Raw genomic sequence first — 19,943 nt, 5'->3', positions numbered from 1 at the left:
ACCAGCCAAGGCCTAAAGGAGATTTCAAATTCTCTGTCACGTTAAGTTGTGAAAGACACTGCAACTCTGAAATTTGAATACTACTGACTATATACATGATCGCTCTGCTTTAGAGCCCCATGTCTCTCTGCCAACTCAAAACAGCTCTGCCTATAACAATAAACACCGTACAAGCAAATTACTATTAGTCGCTGTAATTTAGACTAACATGGCATATGCTACTCCCATTGAACTCATAAATAAACGCCTACGATCACAACTGAATCAATGCAATGAAGCTCATATTAAATGCGATCTAATAAAACACCTAAGCAAATATGTACCTGTCATCAACAAGCAGAATGCTTCTTGAACCAAGGCATCTAGAAAGATTTTTCATCTCTCACCAATATGGGTGGGTTAAAGCCAAGTTTATGTTTCCTCACCTGCAAAAGCCAGCATCAAACTCTCAACCACATTACTAACAAGTCTAAGAATATGCTGACCAAATTACACACACAAAGCAAAGAACCTGCCTCAGATGCAGTTCCTCTTCCACAAACGGCTTGCAAGTCTAAAGACACCAGAAGAAGATCACAATCCTAAATTGCTTTTAAGCTGAACTAATCCAGTTTCTGAAATGTCCATCTTTACCTGCAAGCGTGAGAGTGATAGACCTGCAACTGTGGAATCGCAGATAGGGAAAAGAGCTAACCAAAGTATGGCTGCTGCTAGTATAAGCAAACCAGAACATAATATCACACTAAACAGTAAAAAAAATGAAACGCTTTTTCTCTTGGGTTCTGGAAATGATATATGAATCTCAAGAAATGTATTCAGAGATACCTGAAGGAAAAAATTGACTAATGGGGGTTAACACTAAATCGTAAGCTCTATACAAAACTAAAAACAATCAGCATGAGTTGAAAAACATTTATCATCCGAGAGCATCTGCTTCTTTGAAAAAGTTTCTTGATAAATGAGCAATGATATGTTGTTTATGCGAAGGGGCTTTGCCATCCTTTAGCAGATACCACCAACTCAAGTACTATTGGCCATTACTGTCGATCAAAATGGCCATCAAGGTTTTGCAACTTTAGCCATCGCAATGTACTTGTCAACTTGTTTGTCCACAAAGTCACGAATCTGCATAAATATTTTAATCAAATGCAGTGACAATCAATTCGAAAAATGCAACTATTTAGTGATATTTACTTAAACGAGGAATCTAAAGACAATATTTTTGGCAAATATTTAACTCTGAAACGTTGGAAGCTTTTTACAAACCTTGTTTTTCCGCTTTGAGTCAAGGAATTGGGGAACAGCCATGGCTTTCTCCGCGTCTGTTGTTTGCTGCATTACCTGATAAATCGCAAGAGTTTCAGAAGCCTTTTTCTAGCTTCGTAGAGAAAAAAGAATCGCAGTATACTAATTGAAGAATTTTGAAGAGTAGAAAACCACAAAAGTCACAAACCTTTGTTGCTGTCTTCTTCATTATTGACTTGTATACATCTCTATCAATTTTCTTTGCTCTATATGGGGTCATAAGCAACGATGCAACAAAATCTACAACCCCCTGTTTCAACCGATCTGCACCCCTGATATGACTTTTACGTGGCTCTTTATTCACTGTAACCTGTGACATAGAACCTTCATTCGCGGGTTGGTCATGCTTCCAACTAGGAGGACCCGTCGAACATGCCATCGAACCTTCTTCATCCTTCATATGCAAGGCACGGTTGAAAAATTCAGGATCAGCAGCAGCAGCTTGAGATTGCCATCTATCTATTGCATTGTAATCCTTGACACCATCGCTACTACCGCCAGTATCAACCCATGCCCCGGTAAAAACACTGGTTTCCGCAGCCCCACTCTCTCTAGAACATTCTCTGAACTTTGAATGAGATCCAAGTTCATTCGAATGGCTACGCTGTGAACAATTGTCGACCTGAACCCTTGAACTGTCAGGGTCAAGACAGGAGGCAGGGAAATCATACCAGTCCCGAACTTTGCAGTTCCTAGAGTCTATCTCTGACATACAATCTTGTCTTCCTAAGACGTTGCCTGGAAACTTTTTCTTAAAATCAGATTCGTCCATTTTTGCATACTGCTCTCGCCTGGCAAATTTATGGAACGAGGGAATCTTAGGAAGCTGCAATGAAGTACTTTGATAGGCCTCAGAAAATGCCTGCAAGACAGAAACGTCAAATTTATTTGTTAGCAAATAAAGAAAGGTCAATTTAAGAGGGAAAAGAAAACACTAAAATAAACACATTCAGCAATCATCAATCAATGCATATCACTCATTCGAAGATAAAAAAAACTTGCCTTTGCAGCTGCTTCAGCTGCTACACGAGCAGCCTCAGCTGTAGCAAACACAGCCTTTTCTTCCTCAGACATAGGTAGCTGGTTGTCCTCAATCTCTCCATCTGTTGTCGTATCGTTGCCATTGCTAAGATTTCCCTTACTGTCTGCATCCTCACTATTCTGCTTTCTTCTTATTCTAGAGATATTTGTAGGGTTTGTTCGTCTCAATGATTTCATTTCCCTATTAGCTTTTTCTTTCCGGTAAAGTTCCAACCACACATTAACAAGCTGACTTGCAATGGCACGGATATCACGGCTCGTGTGTGCACAAACCTTTTCTTTCACAGTCTTTCCAATGCCTGCATCAACAAGCGGAAAGTAAGCAACTTAGAGAAAATAAAAATTAATAACCGGAATATAATCACAAAACTGCTTGCACGTGATATTGAATCTTAAGACAGAACCAATTCCATGTGGTATATGAGACAGAAATTGTACTTAAAAGAAAATAACCAAATACCTGAGAGCCTCACGGCAAAGAGATCACTCGTAACTCGAACAAGAATATGTACACAATGACGTAAAAGCTGGGTTCCATTCTTCCCCATCGAATCCTATTAGAGAAATATAATAAGCAAAAATCTATGGAGCAAACATAAAAGCAAAAGAAAGCTGTTTTCTTTGCTTTGCTAAAGGCAAAATCCCACTAAGCTTACCAGGATCCAAGAGTTCAGCACTGTAAGCCCTTCTTTTGTACCAGCAAAGGATTTCAAGGTTTCACCAGGTAGGTTAAGCAACTCCTTGGCTAGATGCAAACGCCCAACAGTTGTTTTGGCAGAGAAGAACATGTTCCGAAGCAATGAGTGTCTAGCCAACACATTAGACAGCTCAACAACTTCAAGTCTCTTTATTAGGTCGCTGACTTCATCCCTTATAGATACAGATTTCCTCTGCGCCTTTTCTAGTGTTTCTATTTCGGCTGTATAATCATTTCCACTTCTTAATATATCGATTATACGCACAGCTTCCCGGACTCCAGTCATCATTGCGCCACCAACAGTGTCAGGATGCTCTTTGCATGTTGCCTCACCAGCAAAGAACAAACAATTCTGAACAGGCCTTCCCAGTACATCATAATCTTCACCAGAGGCACCAATAGCAACATATGAGTAGGCACCATAACTGTAAGGATCAGCGCCCCAGTCAGTAACTACCGAAGCAACAGGATCAGGCACCAGATCCCCACCAAAAAGCTTCCGAAGAACCATCATTGCATGATTCACATGCTCAGACTTACTCTTGTCTTTATAGTCAACCGCAGCCTTCCCAACCACCAAAGCTATCAGAACAGGAGCACCAACAGTTTTTTTGACATTCCAAAACATAAAGCATTCACCTCTTTGATCGGTTTCCTCAGCCGTTGCCCCAAAATAATCCAAGCTATCATCCCAAAATACCTTTGAGAACTCCAACACAACTTTATTTAGAACTCCAAAACCAAGTTGTTTGATTGATGAATATTTCCAGTCCGGCAAGGGTGGTGAAAACTTAATGGTTTCTGCTTTCAAGCACCCAAGAGGAACAGTAACCAGAACAGCATCTCCAAGATACTCACCACCATTTGATGTACTAACTATGACTTTATGCTTGTTGTTATGCATGGCGGAGACATCAGAGGTATAAGATACCTCAGAAACTACATTGTTCAAGCGAATATCAAGTCCTTCAGCAAGCGACTCAGCAACTCTGCTATAACCACCTTTAATCATAGCATGTGGCCCTCCAAACCCGCCATAAAACTCATCTTGATTCCAGTTAGAAAGCGAAACTTCCTTGAGGACAGCAGCACAACCATACTCTGTATGAGCAAAATGCCAATTCATAACTCTTCGCTCCAAAGGATTCAAAAAATCCTTTTTTAACCTTCCATCATGCTTAAAGGTACCAGTGATGCCTGTTCTTGAGAATGAACCATTTATTGAATTGCCAATCCCGAATCTTTCAATGTTCACCTTCTCATGTGGCATCCTCAGCCGCTGGAGGCCATATTCTAGACCATCCTCGAGCGACATTTTATTTGCTCTATCCTTGCCTATCTCCTCAACAAGCAAATCCATATCATCAATCAGACTGTTGAACTCTCCTTGTAAAGCATCATCTAATTCTGGAGGAACCTTTTCCCCTGTTACAGTATCATAAAGGGGACAGAATCCATGCAAAACACTCAACTCCAGACCTAACTGGTTACAGACCAATGCTGATGGATCTGGCATTCTTTCAGATGGCACATCAGCCTCAATTCCTGTAATTATGCTGGCCCCCAGATCCACAGGAACTGAAAGAGAGGATCGGTCTGTAAATACACGACCACCTACTCTACTTCTTGCCTCAAGAACTGTGACAGAAAAACCTTGGCGCTGTAAATGACGTGCTGCTGTTAATCCAGCGGGACCGGCTCCGATTACTATTACTTTTTTCTCATCTTCAACCTCACACTGAACACAGTCTCTTCCGCTAATTTGATTACAATTTGCAGAGGATGGTGTGCTAGACAAAGCAGTCTTCGGTACTGAAACTGTTTCCGGACACTTTTCGACCTTGGGTGCATTAGCATCTGGTGGTAAACCATTTATGCTGACAGAATGTTTGCAATCTTCAATAATGCTTGCCTCGCATGCCTTGCTGGTAGATCCCAACATTGCTGAGGTCGCACATCCTACAATTTCTGTTTCATCATTTTGGAGAGCACAGTTCTTACCCTCGCTAGTCGATTCAACGGCTTTGACCTGACCAAAGATAAAAGTATCTCCTTCAGAATATGCAACAGAAGCCATATAACTTTCTTCAAGCTTTTTCCCCTGAGAAAGATCATCATCATGATTAATCGAAGGGCCCCCTTTTCCCCTCACGGATGAAACCCCAGTATTTATATATCCCTGCAAAAAAACACCATCACATGCGGACTATGAGAAACCAACACTCATTCTCTTTTTAATAGTGCATACAAGTTAAAAACAAACTTACGAAACAATCAAACACAGAGAAAACTAAAAGGAGACAGGATAGAAGAGCACAGACTTACTCTCTGATCAAGAAACTTATAGACCTCTCTGATAAGGTAAGCTGAAGGAAATTCACTCTCGGAAAGGCCAACAACACACTCGGTGACAGGTAATATTCGGCTGACATTTTTACTCCACAGACCTAAGATAGAATTCCTGTATCACAACTAATATCAGTTATGATATATATAAAGAAGTGTTAAGGAAGTCTCCAAGAGGACAAACGAAACGCAAAAATTATCCAAGTTTGAAAGACAGAACTGTTCCAAGTAAAATTGTTGAAAATAAATGGACATAAAAAAACTTGAAAATCCTTGAATCTCACTAATAGGCCTGTCAAACAGTACAGCATGCATTCACGGTTTCCAACAAATGAAGAAGTTAAAAATGGGATTAGACATCTCAAGGTACAGTATCTTAAGGTACACCCTTCTCCTGGACCTTAAGAAAAATACATTTTATACAAGCTAAGAAAACCAAAGCCATGTATCTGAATCCATAACAGCCGAGGAAAGGAAACTAACCTGCAACGTAGGTACTCCTGATGGCTCCCTTTGCGCTTCAATACCTCTTTAAGTATAGTCTTCTCCACCGGACTAACCGACTGGGCTTTAAGGCCAGCTGCCACCGCAGCTGCTCTACCAATCTCAATTTCCTTGGAAATAAATGGACCGAAATCACACTTGTCGCTTCCTTTAAAGGACTTGTCACTTTGACAATCCAGAAAGCCTTGCTCATTCTCCCAATTCATATCTTCTCCATACACCATGTTTTCATGCTTACGCTTTCTAGCAATGCGCTCTGGACGTTGCAAGGTGGATGGCTTCCCAGAATTAGGTAATGAAACTGCATCACCTCGGAAATCTTCATCTTCATAGGGAGTTACTGAAACCGGGGAAGCTTCAGCAGTTCCATCTTTGAGAGCATTAACTTGGATACCACCTCCGTTAGAAGCATCACGGTGTGAAGAACGCTTGCACTTCTGACAGATCGCAACCTCAGAGTTAGACTCAAGGGAACGGTCCTCAAAATTAAATTGGATCCCACACTCACACATAACAATTTTTTCCTCTCGGAAATGACCAGACTCGGATTCTGGCTCTCCCAGGTGTATGTGGTGATCAGGAGAAAGAACTGAAACATCTTTTCTATCAACAGGAGGATAAACATCGACATTTGGCAGCGGTCTCTTGGATTTATCATCTGCATCTGCTTCCTTCTCTAATATCACTGATCTTGTACTCGATTTAACCTTGCTTTTATAGATATCATCCAAGCTCTTTCTGTTGACAGTACCTTCCCTGCCAAGCTCAGATGCATCGTCAGCCATATCAGGGCTTGGGATCAAAGTCACAGTATCAACCGGAGGAACATCCTTGTCATTCCTAACCCTTTTCTTGTGACCCTTCAATCTCTTCCTAAAACTGGCTAAGGTGTCATCCATATCCTCAGAATCCTTGCGTACATGAGTCAGTTTCTTCATCTGTTTACCAGTAGTCTCAGTCTCAACTTTACTCTTAGTAGCAGTTTTGTGCTTCATAACCTTCAAGAGAGATCCGATAGGTTCATCATCATCAGCATCATCTTCGAAATCAAAAACCTTAGATTCTTTCTTGGAACCACATCTCTTCCCCTTCCCATCCATATTAATCCCCAACTAAAGACTCTAGAATCTGAACTAACAAAACTTTTCCCTAAGCAAAAAAAATCAACAACGTATGTCACACAAAAAGCCCCCTTCCAAATCGACCAATACACAAAAAAAAGCACCAGCTAACCTTAACAAGACGGTAGACGAGAGTAAGATAACAATCAATCAATCAATCAAGTTTCCTCTGATTAAGATGCGCAGCCTCAATTTTTAGGGTTTTCTAGCAGAGTGAGCTGGAAACCTAGAAACCAGAGAGTACAAAACTGAGCAACGGAGGAGACGATTGGGGGGAAGCAAATACATGAAACAGAAACGAACGCCGGAGATAGATAATGGGAGATCTGCCGGCGAAGAGCACAAATTTGGGGGTTCAAAAATGGATTTAGGGTTTTTCAAGGAGATTGATAATGAAAACGAAATCGAAAGCAGTAGAGGGAGGAAGTGCCCTTTACCTTTGGTCTCTAAGATAGATCCTCCTCAGAAGCCACGCACGCACGCTTCTTCAATGTTTCAAAACCCAAAACGAAGATGGTGATATCTAATTTCGGAATACAACGATACGGCACGCTTTAAAACGCCGCGTTTCCATGATTCTTATGAGTTATGTATGAGATTGACAAAAAGAGATTTTATTGGCAAATAGTTAAATTCTTAAATTTTTAAGAGACTAGGGATTAATCCGGGCTACGCCCGGGATTTTTTTTTTTTTTAATTTAAGTTGTTAAATTATTTATATTTAGGTTATGATATATATTTATATAAATGTTAAGATGCATGTCATAATTAAAATTTATTTTTAAATTTTAACACATTAAATTAACATATTTTTTACAATTTAAATATTGTTTTGGAATTTTGTTGGCTATCTAGTTATCATATGTAGCAAAACTATCTGTTGAGTGTTGGAATAAATGTTTTAGATATTTAATCAAACTGCAGAGTATTTTCGGATCACCACATGCTCAACAATCGATCGATCGATCCGTAAAAAGATGGTCGATCTCTTTAGCTAGGTAAGTACAATTTTAGCAAAAATATCTTTGATTTTTAAATATTAAGTATATAACTATTCTTTTGAATATTGTTTTTTTAATTGTATTTTCTGATTAAATCATTGTATTATAATGTTTATGTAAATATTTTTTTGTGATGTTTGAATTTGTGTTGTTCGTATACTTAACCTAGATGATATTGATGTTTAACAATTTATTGTTTTCTGGAAATAGAAAATAATGATATATCAAAACGTATCTAATACTTATTAAATGATAGTATAATGTAAATTACATCTATTATTTGAAAATACCATTTGTTGTTTTTATTTTATTTTTAAATCAGAAATTATTTTTATTTAAAAACATTATTCATATATAATATAATAGTTTAAGTTTGGAAGATTAATATATATATATATATATATAAATTATGTATATTTTTTAAAAAATAATTTAAGATATTATATATTGAGTAACTGAATAAAAGCTGAATTTCTTATCTTGAAAATCAAATATTTATATTTTTGTCTTCATGTTATACTCACCAATCCATCATTGATATTTATAACTCAGTATGTTTTAAAAAAAGATTAGTTTTAAGTAATAAACAAATTTAATAAATTAAATTCATCACCTATAATGTTTTGTAAACTATATTTGAAAACTCTCTAAAATTGTATTTTAAGCATAATATTACTATTATTTAATTTAAGTTATTTTAAGCATAATATATGCTAAACTAACATAAATTATATTTACAATAGGACCATCCTAAACCGGTTAATAAACCAAAAACAATATTAAACCAACATGAACCAATACCTGATTCGGCGAGAAAGGAAGTGTTTCGGGATAAACGCTTGAATGGTTATTAACTGTAATGGTTTGATCATGAAAGAGTTAGTATGAATATTAACAATAAAATTATGGATTAGATTAATTTAAATTTGTAAGAATACCTTTGAGTCTATGAAAAGCAATTCAATTCCCATGAATAAGTTTGGCTTTTGGAAGTTGCGGGTTTTCCAACAATGAATCCACCTAACAAAAAGTTCGTTGTTATAAAAAATCTCCTTCAAAGTCATTAAAGGTTTTTGGGACGGCAAGAGTTGATGGTGGAACCATTTTTTTGCTTGAGTGCTTTGAAGTTTTCCTTGATAGTGTGAGGTTGATGTTGATGGAATAATGAGTTTTATAGGGAATTTCTTGATGTAAAACTATACATTTTTATTTTTTTTGTTTAATGTGGTACATTTACTTATTATTGTATATATAATTCGTATATTAATATATTTATAATATTTAATTATTATTTATTTTTCTATATATTGAGTATTTCTCTTTCTTATACTTTATATTTAGTTAATATCTATATTTTATATTTTAAGTCTTAATGTATTTTTCCATTTTTAATGTAAAACGGTAATATTTAATAGAAGAACTTGGACAAATAGTCAAATAGTTATATTTATGTTTTTTTTATTTTTTTATAAAATGGTAATGTTACATTATGGAGATAAGCCATTTTTTATAGTGTAAAATGGTAATCTTACATATGTTTAATATAGTATTTTCCTTTTTTATGTTGTATGTTTACATATTATTTATTATTTTCAAAATTATATATAATGTTTTTTTTTACAAAATAGTAATGTTACATTATGGAGATAAGACGTCTTTTTTTAGTGAAAAATGGTAATCTTACATATGTTTAATATAGTTTTTTCATTTTTTATGTTGTATGTTTACATATTATTATTTTTAAATAAAAATGTAAAATGATAATCGTACATATGTTTAATGTAGTATTTCTATTTTTATGTTGTATGTTTACATTATATTTATTATTTTCCAAATTATATATAATTTTTTTTATTTTTTTTATAAAACGGCAATGTTACATTATGGAGATAAACCGTCTTTTTTTCAAGTGAAAATGATAATCTTACATATGTTTAATGTAGTTTTTCCATTTTTTTATGATGTATGTTTACATATTATTTATAATTTTTGAAATTAGTAATATTAAAATGTAAAACTATATTTTATGCCACGTGTCATCTTTTGGGAGAAGTTTTTTTTGCTGATGTGGACGCTCTATGGAGTCTCAAAAGGTTTTTAAATAAAAATGTAAAATGATAATCATACATATGATTAATGTAGTATTTCTATTTTTTATGTTGTATGTTTACATTATATTTATTATTTTCCAAATTATATATAATATAATTTTTTTGTTTTTTTATAAAACGGTAATGTTACATTATGGAGATAAGCCGTCTATTTTTCAAGTGAAAAATGATAATCTTACATATGTTTAATGTAGTTTTTCCATTTTTTTATGTTGTATGTTTACATATTATTTATAATTTTTGAAAATTAGTAATATTAAAATGTAAAACTATATTTTATGCCACGTGTCATCTTTTGGGAGAAGTTTTTTTTGCTGATGTGGACGCTCTATGAAACCTCAAAAGGTCCCTTTTATTAGTAAGGATTTTTGAAAATTAGTAATATTAAAATGTAAAACTATATTTTATGCCACGTGTCATCTTTTGGGAGAAGTTTTTTTTGCTGATGTGGACGCTCTATGGAGTCTCAAAAGGTTTTTAAATAAAAATGTAAAATGATAATCGTACATATGTTTAATGTAGTATTTCTTTTTTTTATGTTGTATGTTTACATTATATTTATTATTTTCCAAATTATATATAATATAATTTTTTTGTTTTTTTATAAAACGGTAATGTTACATTATGGAGATAAGCCGTCTATTTTTCAAGTGAAAAATGATAATCTTACATATGTTTAATGTAGTTTTTCCATTTTTTTATGTTGTATGTTTACATATTATTTATAATTTTTGAAAATTAGTAATATTAAAATGTAAAACTATATTTTATGCCACGTGTCATCTTTTGGGAGAAATTTTTTTTGCTGATGTGGACGCTCTATGGAACCTCAAAAGGTCCCTTTTATTAGTAAGGATTGCTTGAAATACAACAAATCGCTTGAAATGCTACAAATTTTATATTTTGAAAAAAAAAAACTACAAATTGAATATTTTCTTAAAAAAATATTTTCAAACAAAAATATCATAACATTTAAATAACTAAGTTCATGGTTTAGTGATTATTATTTGGGCAATTGTTAATAATAGTACTTTTTATCTAAAAAATGGCACTAGAAGAAAAAAGTAACAAAAATGACATTCATTAAAATATAAAATATCTCTAATATCATTGGTTTATAATTAAATAAACAAACAAAAATAAATAAAAATAAGAAATGAAAAATAATTTTTTTTTATAGTTTCAGATTATATGTTTTCAGATTCGAAATTTATTATAATTTTTTTTTTTGAAAATTTTTTTTTCGAATTTTTTTTTTTAAATTTTCTTTTTATAATTCAAAAATACTTTTTGAAACTGTTTTTCTAATTTTTATTTTTAATTTTTTAGTATTTATTTTTTATTTTATAAAATTTAAACTTTAATTCCAGAACCCCATCCCTTAACTCTAAACCCTAAAGTTTGGATTAATTAATTCAAGTAGTATAAGTGTATATTTACCTCTTTAATGAAACCTATTTTTGTGACTTTGAACCTTGAATGATAGTTTGAGAACAAAAATTTGGTTTGGTGTTATCCTAGTCTTTCTCTTCTATCTATCTAAATTGTTGTAATTTCAGCATTTTCTAGTTAGTAATTCGTGTCCATTACGTCTGATAATATATTTAGTTAAGAATATACTTCTAATACGTCAACTCCAGTAGTATCGATTATACTGATCGAATACAAAGTAAACCTGGTTTTTCATTTTTTCTAATTTACCTATCCTTTTCATAATGATATTTTAAGGTTTCAGGTCCATTAAGCTTCGATACCAATTTTTTTTTTAAATAATAATAATTGAACTGTTATTGTGTATGGTTTTGTAAATTACTAAAATGAGATATTACATTGTGATTAAAAATTTGCACCAATCATTCTTTTGTATTTTTAGAAGATAATAAATTTAGAGGAATGATCACTTCACGCAGGACTTGGATTATGACCTAGTTATTGTTAAAATAAAAGCAAAAAAAATAAACGGGAAAGATGAATAAACAAAATCAAACAACAAAAGTATTTAATTTGGTTTACCAATCTATGAAAAAAATAAGAGATTTTGTTAATGAGGTTAAAGGTAATTCTTGAATACAATAAGTTGCACAAACACTACATATATTAAGGATTATCTTGAGTTAAAACTCCAAAACTACTGAATTGCAGGTTTAGATTTAATAATGGTAACTGAACTGAAAGTTGCAGTCTATATAAAAAGCATCATACACTTGCGAGATCCTGGCTATCTCTTGTATCGAGTGATTTAAAACATATCAACAATTATCAACTTAAAATTAAGGTAACAAAAATATTGGTATTTTTATTTTATATTATATTCGACGCTTGTGAGCCATAGAAAAGACATATAATTACTTTCATCTTGTTATGTTTTTTAAAGAACTAATTTTTATTCCAAATAAAACAACCATCCCTCCGCATACTATACCCAACTTTGTAAATGGTATACTTACAAAGTTCAGATGGTTTTATCCTCCACAAATAATGTATCCAGAAACCTTCGTAATCTCGGGGCTCTTCATATATGTCAAACCAACGCCTTCCATTTGGCAAATCAAAGGAACAGAAAAACAATGACCTTCCGAAGATATTACGCTGAAACTGAAATGACCACGACCCACCGGGTTGCAATCTCTGTTCTCGAAGATCAATATCCTTTGATTTACAATGAAACTGCACTGTACTACCAAGATGGTTCAAGATTTCTACCTTTATTTCGGCATGTGATAGATCTGTAGTTACAAAGATAATCAATATAAAAAGTGATAGGTATCGTTTTGGAATATCCATTTTTGTGGTATAAGAGAGTGTTTGAGCTAACATAATATGTTGTTTGTAATAGTTGAATGAGTTATATATACAGAAGTACTAATGTATTGTAACGCAGAGTCGACGATCATTTATATTTAGTTCAGTAAATTTAGACTAATATTACTTGTTTTTTTAATTAACGTATTTGGTCAAACTTTTTAGTTTGGAAACGTTAATTAAGAGACATTTAACAAGTAGCATTTTAGAATTGACTCATTAATCTGCTGATGACATCTCTATCTATCTCTATTAATATTATAAAAGATATTTACAACCCATTTCTATTTTTAATCTTTAAGTACAAATTAGTTTTCATATATTTTTAAAAATAACAATTTTTTTTCTTAGCTTCGGCTTTCTCTTTACGATTCACAAAATTAAAAAAAAAAATCTGCAGTGTAGGTATACGATTAAATGTTTTAAAAAGTTTCTGCAGTGGTAGGTGTATGATGATTAAAAAAAATTCTTTATATGTATAATTACATTTGATACATATAAAGAACTTCAACTTTTGACGCTTTTTAGTGTAAGTGTTAAATTTTATCCAATTTCTGTTTTTTTACAGAATTTACAGGGAAAATTTGAAGCGGATAAAGACCAAAAATTAAACAACAGGAGGAGGAAAGAAAAAGCAACACTAAGAACACTAGCAGACAATATAAACAATCTACAAATGAAAGAACTACCAAACCAGGAAGAAAATAGCTTGGCCGACAATGAGCATTGCTAAATGAGAATGATGCCTTTGATAAACCATGAGACCACGTTCCGGTAGAATGAGACTTGTCCAAGAAGACTACTCTATATGTATGACACCATTCATGAGCTTTGCGAATAATGTCTGACGAGCAATCGAACCTCACAACTATATTTTTATAATAAAGACCAGTTGTTTATTTTATTAATAAGTAACTAGATTTTGATCTGCGATTAGAAAGCATAACTTAGTTTTTCATTTATTGATCCAAACTAATTTAAAAACTACCATTATTTTTGTTTCAAATCTTGACAAAAGAGTTTTTATGTTTTTATTATTTGTTTTTTTTTTCAAAATGCAATATTTGTTCGAAAAAGATTTCAAGATGATATTTGTGATATAATAGTATAGATATTATATATTGAATAACAATATAGTCTCATTATTGAAATGTAATGATATGAATTATTGATTTTAAAATAAAAATGAGTTTTTCTTTTCATAAATTTATCATAGCTCTAACCATCAATTTACACTATTTTTATCCTATCTGATTTAGAAACTACTACTATTTTTGAAAGAGTGGTTATTATTTTGAACCATTTTGATATGTTTTCATGAATTTATAACTTTTACTTAAAAAAAAATAATTTGAAAATTGTTTTATTATAATGTTTGGGTTTTTTGTTCACATTATAATGTTTGAGTTTCAAACAGTATTTTCATATTCGATTAAGATTTGTGGTTGTATAGATATACCCGACACCTTGTATATAATCCGGTTCTGAATCTGATGAAAATTTTGTTAATTAAAAGTTTTATAAAGCCCTCCAAAAACCTGCTATTAACATGCAATCTGATACCGTTGATCTCATAAAAACCACAAATGTCTGATAATATTTCTAAATTTTTTAATTAAATTACTCATATACTTTTTAATATTACATAAACCTGCCATTCCTTTGAATTTGATGAAAAATTTACTATGTCATCTAAAGAAAATAATTTGATAAAATCTGGTAAAACCCCATAAATCCGCTATTACCTGCTATTTGATACTGTTGATTTGATAAAAACAAAAAATATCGGGCAATATTTTAAATTGTTATATTAATTTACTCATATACTTTTTAATATTACTTAAACATGTGATTCTTTAGACTTTGATGAAATTTATATTATCTCATCAAAAGGAAAAAAAAATTATAATAGAAAAGACAAAATTTGTTTACATAATAGCATTAGTTTATTTTGTTCTGAATAACCTATTATAAGTTTATATTTTTTTTTTAGATTTAAAATTAAATTTTAAGATAATCCTTAAGATATTCTTAAACACACGTAATTTTTATTAATATTATGTACAAAATGATATAGTAAATAGTATTTTAATTTTTTTGTAGATATTCATATTTTATCGTTAAATAATACTATGAACAAAAAAATGATATTCAACTATGTATATAATATATGGTTTAGACTATAATGTTTTGGTTTGTATTGAAAATATGGATAATATCTGAATGATTTATCTTAAATATTAATACATAGATTGAAGAAAATAATATTTTAATTTTATTATGTATGTTCGTCTATATATGGTTCATAATATATGTAGTCCCAATAATTAAACGAGAATATTTATATATATAGGTATCTCATAAATATTTAAATTTAAAGTTAGCATATCTTGTAAATATATATAGGTACAATATTTATTGATCCATTTAGATTTATTGATAGGCCTAAAAAATATTAAAATGTCAGTAATGATATTTTAATTTTCTTTGTAAATTTAACGACATTTTGAAAAAAAAAAAATGAATTTTTCATTAAAAGAGAAAAACATGAATGATTATATTCTTAAAGTATAGGTTTTTAAAATATTTTTTAAAATGTGGTTATAAAAAGAATTCTAGTTAAATATATTTCCATTTTAATTTTCAAAAATAATATAACGTTTGACATTTGATAAGAGTTAAAAATGAAATATTAGTTATTTTATTTTTCTTGTAGATTTTACTTTTGGACGCGCCTCTGATAACACATGATGTATGTATGCCAATGTACTTTGTGGTGGGAAGAAATATTTTGAACATTTACAAGATAGGTTGATTTAGAAGAAGTGCAGACTCAGGAGATGAGACGAGTGTACTTTAAATGTTTGTATATGTTGGTGAAGTTGCAGAGAAGGTAAACCAAATAGATGAGACGAGTGAATGGAGTACCCGTGTTCTCCAAGAAATTATCTAGCTCTGTGAGGTCTAATAAAACTGGAATTTTCAAGATTCTGGTTCTAATGCGGGTGAGTTTGACATGAATGCTCCCTGTTTCATATCTCTCTACACAGTAAACTGTTAGTATAAAATATTGATTATTTGAGCTAAACCTTCTTTAGTGGTCTAACGACTGTTCTAATCCTAACTCACTGTTGTAACAACTGTTTTCATCTAAATACTATGCTAAACCTTCTTTAGTGGTCTAACGACTGTTCTAATCCTACCTTCTATTCTTTGTTTCTCACTTATGCTTAATAACAAGGCTGGAGAAGAATGGATTGTGAGGTATATATTTGAGCTAGTAGCCTTGGACCACAGTGGAAGTTCCACGGTTTAACGATCCTCTAACCACAGCCTTGCAACCGTGCGATAGGATATGTCGAGTAATGAAAACTTTTCTCAAACTCCGTAAAGAGCAAAACATTCTTATTACGGCTGCACCATTTGAGTTCACTCTACAAGCAGATGCACCATTTGAATCCAGACAAAGAGGAAAAGACCTAGTGATCACTAGAGAGTAAAAGAGCTGTTGTAATCCAAAGCCCTCAGGGCTTGAGACTCTGTTACAGCATCTATGCTTTCAGTGTTAGCTTAAGATACTCATACATGGTTAGATCCTTGTACATATCTTTCTACTTCTTACCTCTGAGAAAGTCCACCACAAGCTTCTCTAACAGATCTTATGCTGTGTTACCTCCAAGTTTCTGCTCCCCCATGTTCCTTTAGTCATTTGTCTCAGAAGAACTTGGGACGTAGACTAGAAGAAGTTGTTTAAGCAATGTGTAAGTGTAGTAAGTAGAGATCTACTATAAATATGTGTATCAAAAGTTGTAAGAAATCCAATTATAAGAAAAAAAAAGTTTGACCAAAGTTAACAATGTGGAAAATCAAAGTGTTCTCTCTACTCTCTTCAAAAATGTTTATGTCTTTGAATTACAACAAAGGCAAGAGAGTAAAGAGAGAATACCTAAGCTTGTGTCAAGACAAATAACACAAGTAAAGAGAAAAAACAGAGAGGGCACAAAATAGAACAAGAAATGGAGCTGGCCGTGAGTGGAGAGGTCAAGCAAGAAGTGGCCAAGTCCATGTGAACGGCCAGCAGCAGAATCTTGTGGTCGAGAATACAATGAGCACCTAGCTTCTAACCAGCCAATAGCAACACAATCATCAATGACAAATGTTGCTTCACTATTCACTCATCTCTCTGCAAAAGCTTGTGAGTGAAATTTGAATAATGAAACCGGCTTTGATATTGGTGAGAACCAAACTAAGATGCAAAAGCAGAGAGGCTTTTCAGGACGCAAGTTTAAAGTTCTTCTTGGATATAAATGCCTTTTAAAGCTATTGGATAGTGGTCTTAATATATTAAAACATAGGTTACATACTTTGTCAATTCAGAAGGAGGTAGAATGACCACTAAACTTAAAATTTCATAAAACATCATTCATTTGATTAAACTGACCCATTACATAATTTGATTGAACTGACCCATCTCTTATATATTAAAAGAGGAGCATTGCAATTAATGCGTTCACACCAATATTGACACATGTCGTTTAAAAATACACTCTCACATATTTGTTTCCTTATTTTCCATCTTTTGGAGCATTTTGGCGTTTTTTTTTTGTGATCTTTTTAATGAGCTTTTGATTATAAACTATCCTGAGGTTTGAAACACTTTCTAAAGAGTTTGTAATCTTCTTCACACCTTTGAGGTTTCAACATATCTCATCAGACATCCGGTGATGACAATTTTTATAGACAAAAAGGATTATAAATTGCAAACTGAGATGAAAAGAACTGTGTTTTAAGACAAAACTAGATTTCCACCCGCACAACCGTGCGGGTATATATTTTCACATTTATATATATAGATATTTGTTTTACATAATTATTATATCTTTTAATGTTACTCACATATTTAAATGTTTGTATAATTATGCTAAATATAATAATTTTATAGTTTTCATGCTGTAAATTAAAATCATCACATATATATGTTGTTTATTATATATTTGTCTTATTGAATTTGCGTTTGATTACTAAACTAAATTTTTTAATGCATGAAACAACATATATGAAAACAATTTTGTATTTAATTTATTATAATCATGATCCGTAATTCAAATCGCTAGATTTTTTTAGTAATTTTTTTTAATGTTTATTAATTTTATATAATAAATTACAGTATATTAAAAAGTTTAAGATAAGTTAAATTTTTATACATGTATTATATAGTTTACTAATATTAACCCGTTCTACCAACATGTTATATTTTTAGCATAAATATTTTATATTTATGAAAATAAAATATGTTAACTTATCAATTTAAAATAATTTTATCATAATTTGTTCAATATAACATTTTTATTTTAAAACGATAGATATTATTATAAAATTGATAAAATAGGATTTTTTTTTTGGAACAAAGATAAAATAGGATATAATTTTATTCTTTTAGTAAAATTTCATTACTAATTACAAAATTAGTTGAAAATATTTATATTAAATTTATAACAATTAAGATCTTATTATAATCTTTTTCAAGAGATTTTTTAGAATTCTAGTTTAAAAAAAAAAAAAAAGATAAAAGATATTATGATTAAAGTAGTTAAAAATATTATGTATATTATCATTAGTGATATACATTTAATATAAAATTTAAATGATGGTCCAAATAAAGATATCACTCATCAAAAAATCATGATTTTTATTTTATTAGAAAAAAAATTTGAAAAAATAAAATTAAAATAAATATTTATTTCTAAAAAAATATTTAAAAATTATTAGTAAATGTATTTGTGAAATTAATTAATTTCATTTTATTTAAATTTTCGTTTATAAACCAAAACTATATTTAATTTTAATTTCTAATTATATTTTATGATAATTTAAATTAAAACTAACTAATTTTTGAAAGTAAATTTAAAAAGATTTTAAGAAGATTTTAAAAAGATTTTGTTAGAACATTTTAAATATATTCATTTGTATTTCAAATAAAAAGATAAAGATATTAAAAGATATAATAATAAACTTATGTAAAATATGATATTTTCTAGGAATGGTCCAAACTAAAAAAATCACACATGAAAAGAAGTCATGACTTCTATTTTAATATATAAGATAGAGAAATCCAACACATCCGTTAGTCTACTGAACATAGAAGTCTCCTCTTTTCTTCTTCGCATGGCCTACACGACGATCCATCTAGGTTATTCTCGGCGAGGTTCTTGAGTTGGGGACTTTAGTCGTGGACAAGCGTCACGCAAACTGAAATAAAAAGAACTGTGTTTCTCGACCGAACCTGTGAGAAATCCAACACATCCGTTAGTCCATTGTTGAAGTCTTGAAGAGGAGAAAAGAACCTGTAAGTTTCTGTTCATTAGATCGGCTTTGTGAGGCGACTTCTTTTGCATTTTGTGCCTACCTGTTGATTATTACTGTCAAAAATAGAATTCTTCTCCCATTGTTTCGCCAAGCTTAGAATTATCGTTATTACAAACTGCTGTAGCTCACGAACTCTTCTCCCCTTTCTTTCGTCAAGCTCACGAACACAAATGATAACATTTTTACATTGCCAATAATAATTTTACGTTTTTATTGCTGGCTAGCAAACTCTTACCTACCATACGTTCTTTAAAGCATACTATTTATTCTTTATTATCATATACAAATTAATGGAGGCAGTGCATGTGAAGGCAAAAAGGATCGAAGTCTTATGAGATCATGGAGATTCTGCAACAGAGTTGATAATCGGTACAAAATCTATAGGATAAACACACAACTTTCAAGCTAAACTAGAAGAGTCTTTTTTTTTTGGTATTGTACAGTTTGTTATAGATGAATGACTAAAAAAAACACGTAAAAAAAAAAAAATTCATACGCGCCTGTTATTAGTTCCAAGTTGGAACTTCTGATTGTAGGTTTACCGAATCGAACCGGTCGGTTGTGAGTTGGAACGTCTATTGAAATCAACGAAAAATCGAGAATAACCGGCAGGCCCGCCACAGTATTTTCCAATTGGCCCCCATATAAA

The 19,943-nt window shown here is 31.6% G+C and overlaps 1 protein-coding gene across 5 annotated transcripts; it reads right to left on the bottom strand.

Annotated features, from left to right (window-relative positions):
* Positions 1-750: 750 nt before the first annotated feature.
* On the bottom strand, positions 751-7,599 carry LOC106360660 (lysine-specific histone demethylase 1 homolog 3). Of its 5 annotated transcripts, none has more exons than XM_013800296.3 (10): positions 7,452-7,599; positions 7,127-7,240; positions 5,873-7,042; positions 5,369-5,504; positions 3,003-5,222; positions 2,807-2,900; positions 2,308-2,645; positions 1,454-2,167; positions 1,267-1,341; positions 751-1,125 (listed from the first exon to the last, which is right to left on the bottom strand). In XM_013800296.3, exons 3-10 carry the CDS (start codon positions 6,991-6,993, stop codon positions 1,060-1,062), a joined length of 4,764 nt encoding a protein of 1,587 aa, XP_013655750.2. In that variant the 5' UTR covers positions 6,994-7,042; positions 7,127-7,240; positions 7,452-7,599; the 3' UTR covers positions 751-1,059. The 5 variants fall into 5 exon arrangements, with proteins under 5 accessions (XP_013655750.2, XP_013655752.2, XP_013655751.2 ...); XM_013800298.3 differs by having other exon boundaries at positions 5,873-6,891; XM_013800297.3 differs by having other exon boundaries at positions 7,127-7,340; positions 7,452-7,525.
* Positions 7,600-19,943: the final 12,344 nt, after the last annotated feature.

This window comes from Brassica napus, chromosome A8, assembly GCF_020379485.1.
Source record: "Brassica napus cultivar Da-Ae chromosome A8, Da-Ae, whole genome shotgun sequence".
NCBI lineage: Eukaryota > Viridiplantae > Streptophyta > Magnoliopsida > Brassicales > Brassicaceae > Brassica > Brassica napus.
The sequence above is the reverse complement of the archived record's forward strand: the minus strand, read 5'-3'. Positions and strand labels throughout refer to the sequence as shown.

Bases quoted from the DNA above. Each gene is read 5' to 3' on its own strand.
- LOC106360660 (XM_013800296.3), bottom strand. From the start codon at position 6,993: ATGGATGGGAAGGGGAAGAGATGTGGTTCCAAGAAAGAATCTAAGGTT. The intron at 2,901-3,002 runs GTAAGCTTAGTG...TTTCTCTAATAG, and splicing joins TGCTGAACTCTTGGATCCTG to GATTCGATGGGGAAGAATGG. The intron at 2,646-2,806 runs GTATTTGGTTAT...TTGTTGATGCAG, and splicing joins CTTTGCCGTGAGGCTCTCAG to GCATTGGAAAGACTGTGAAA.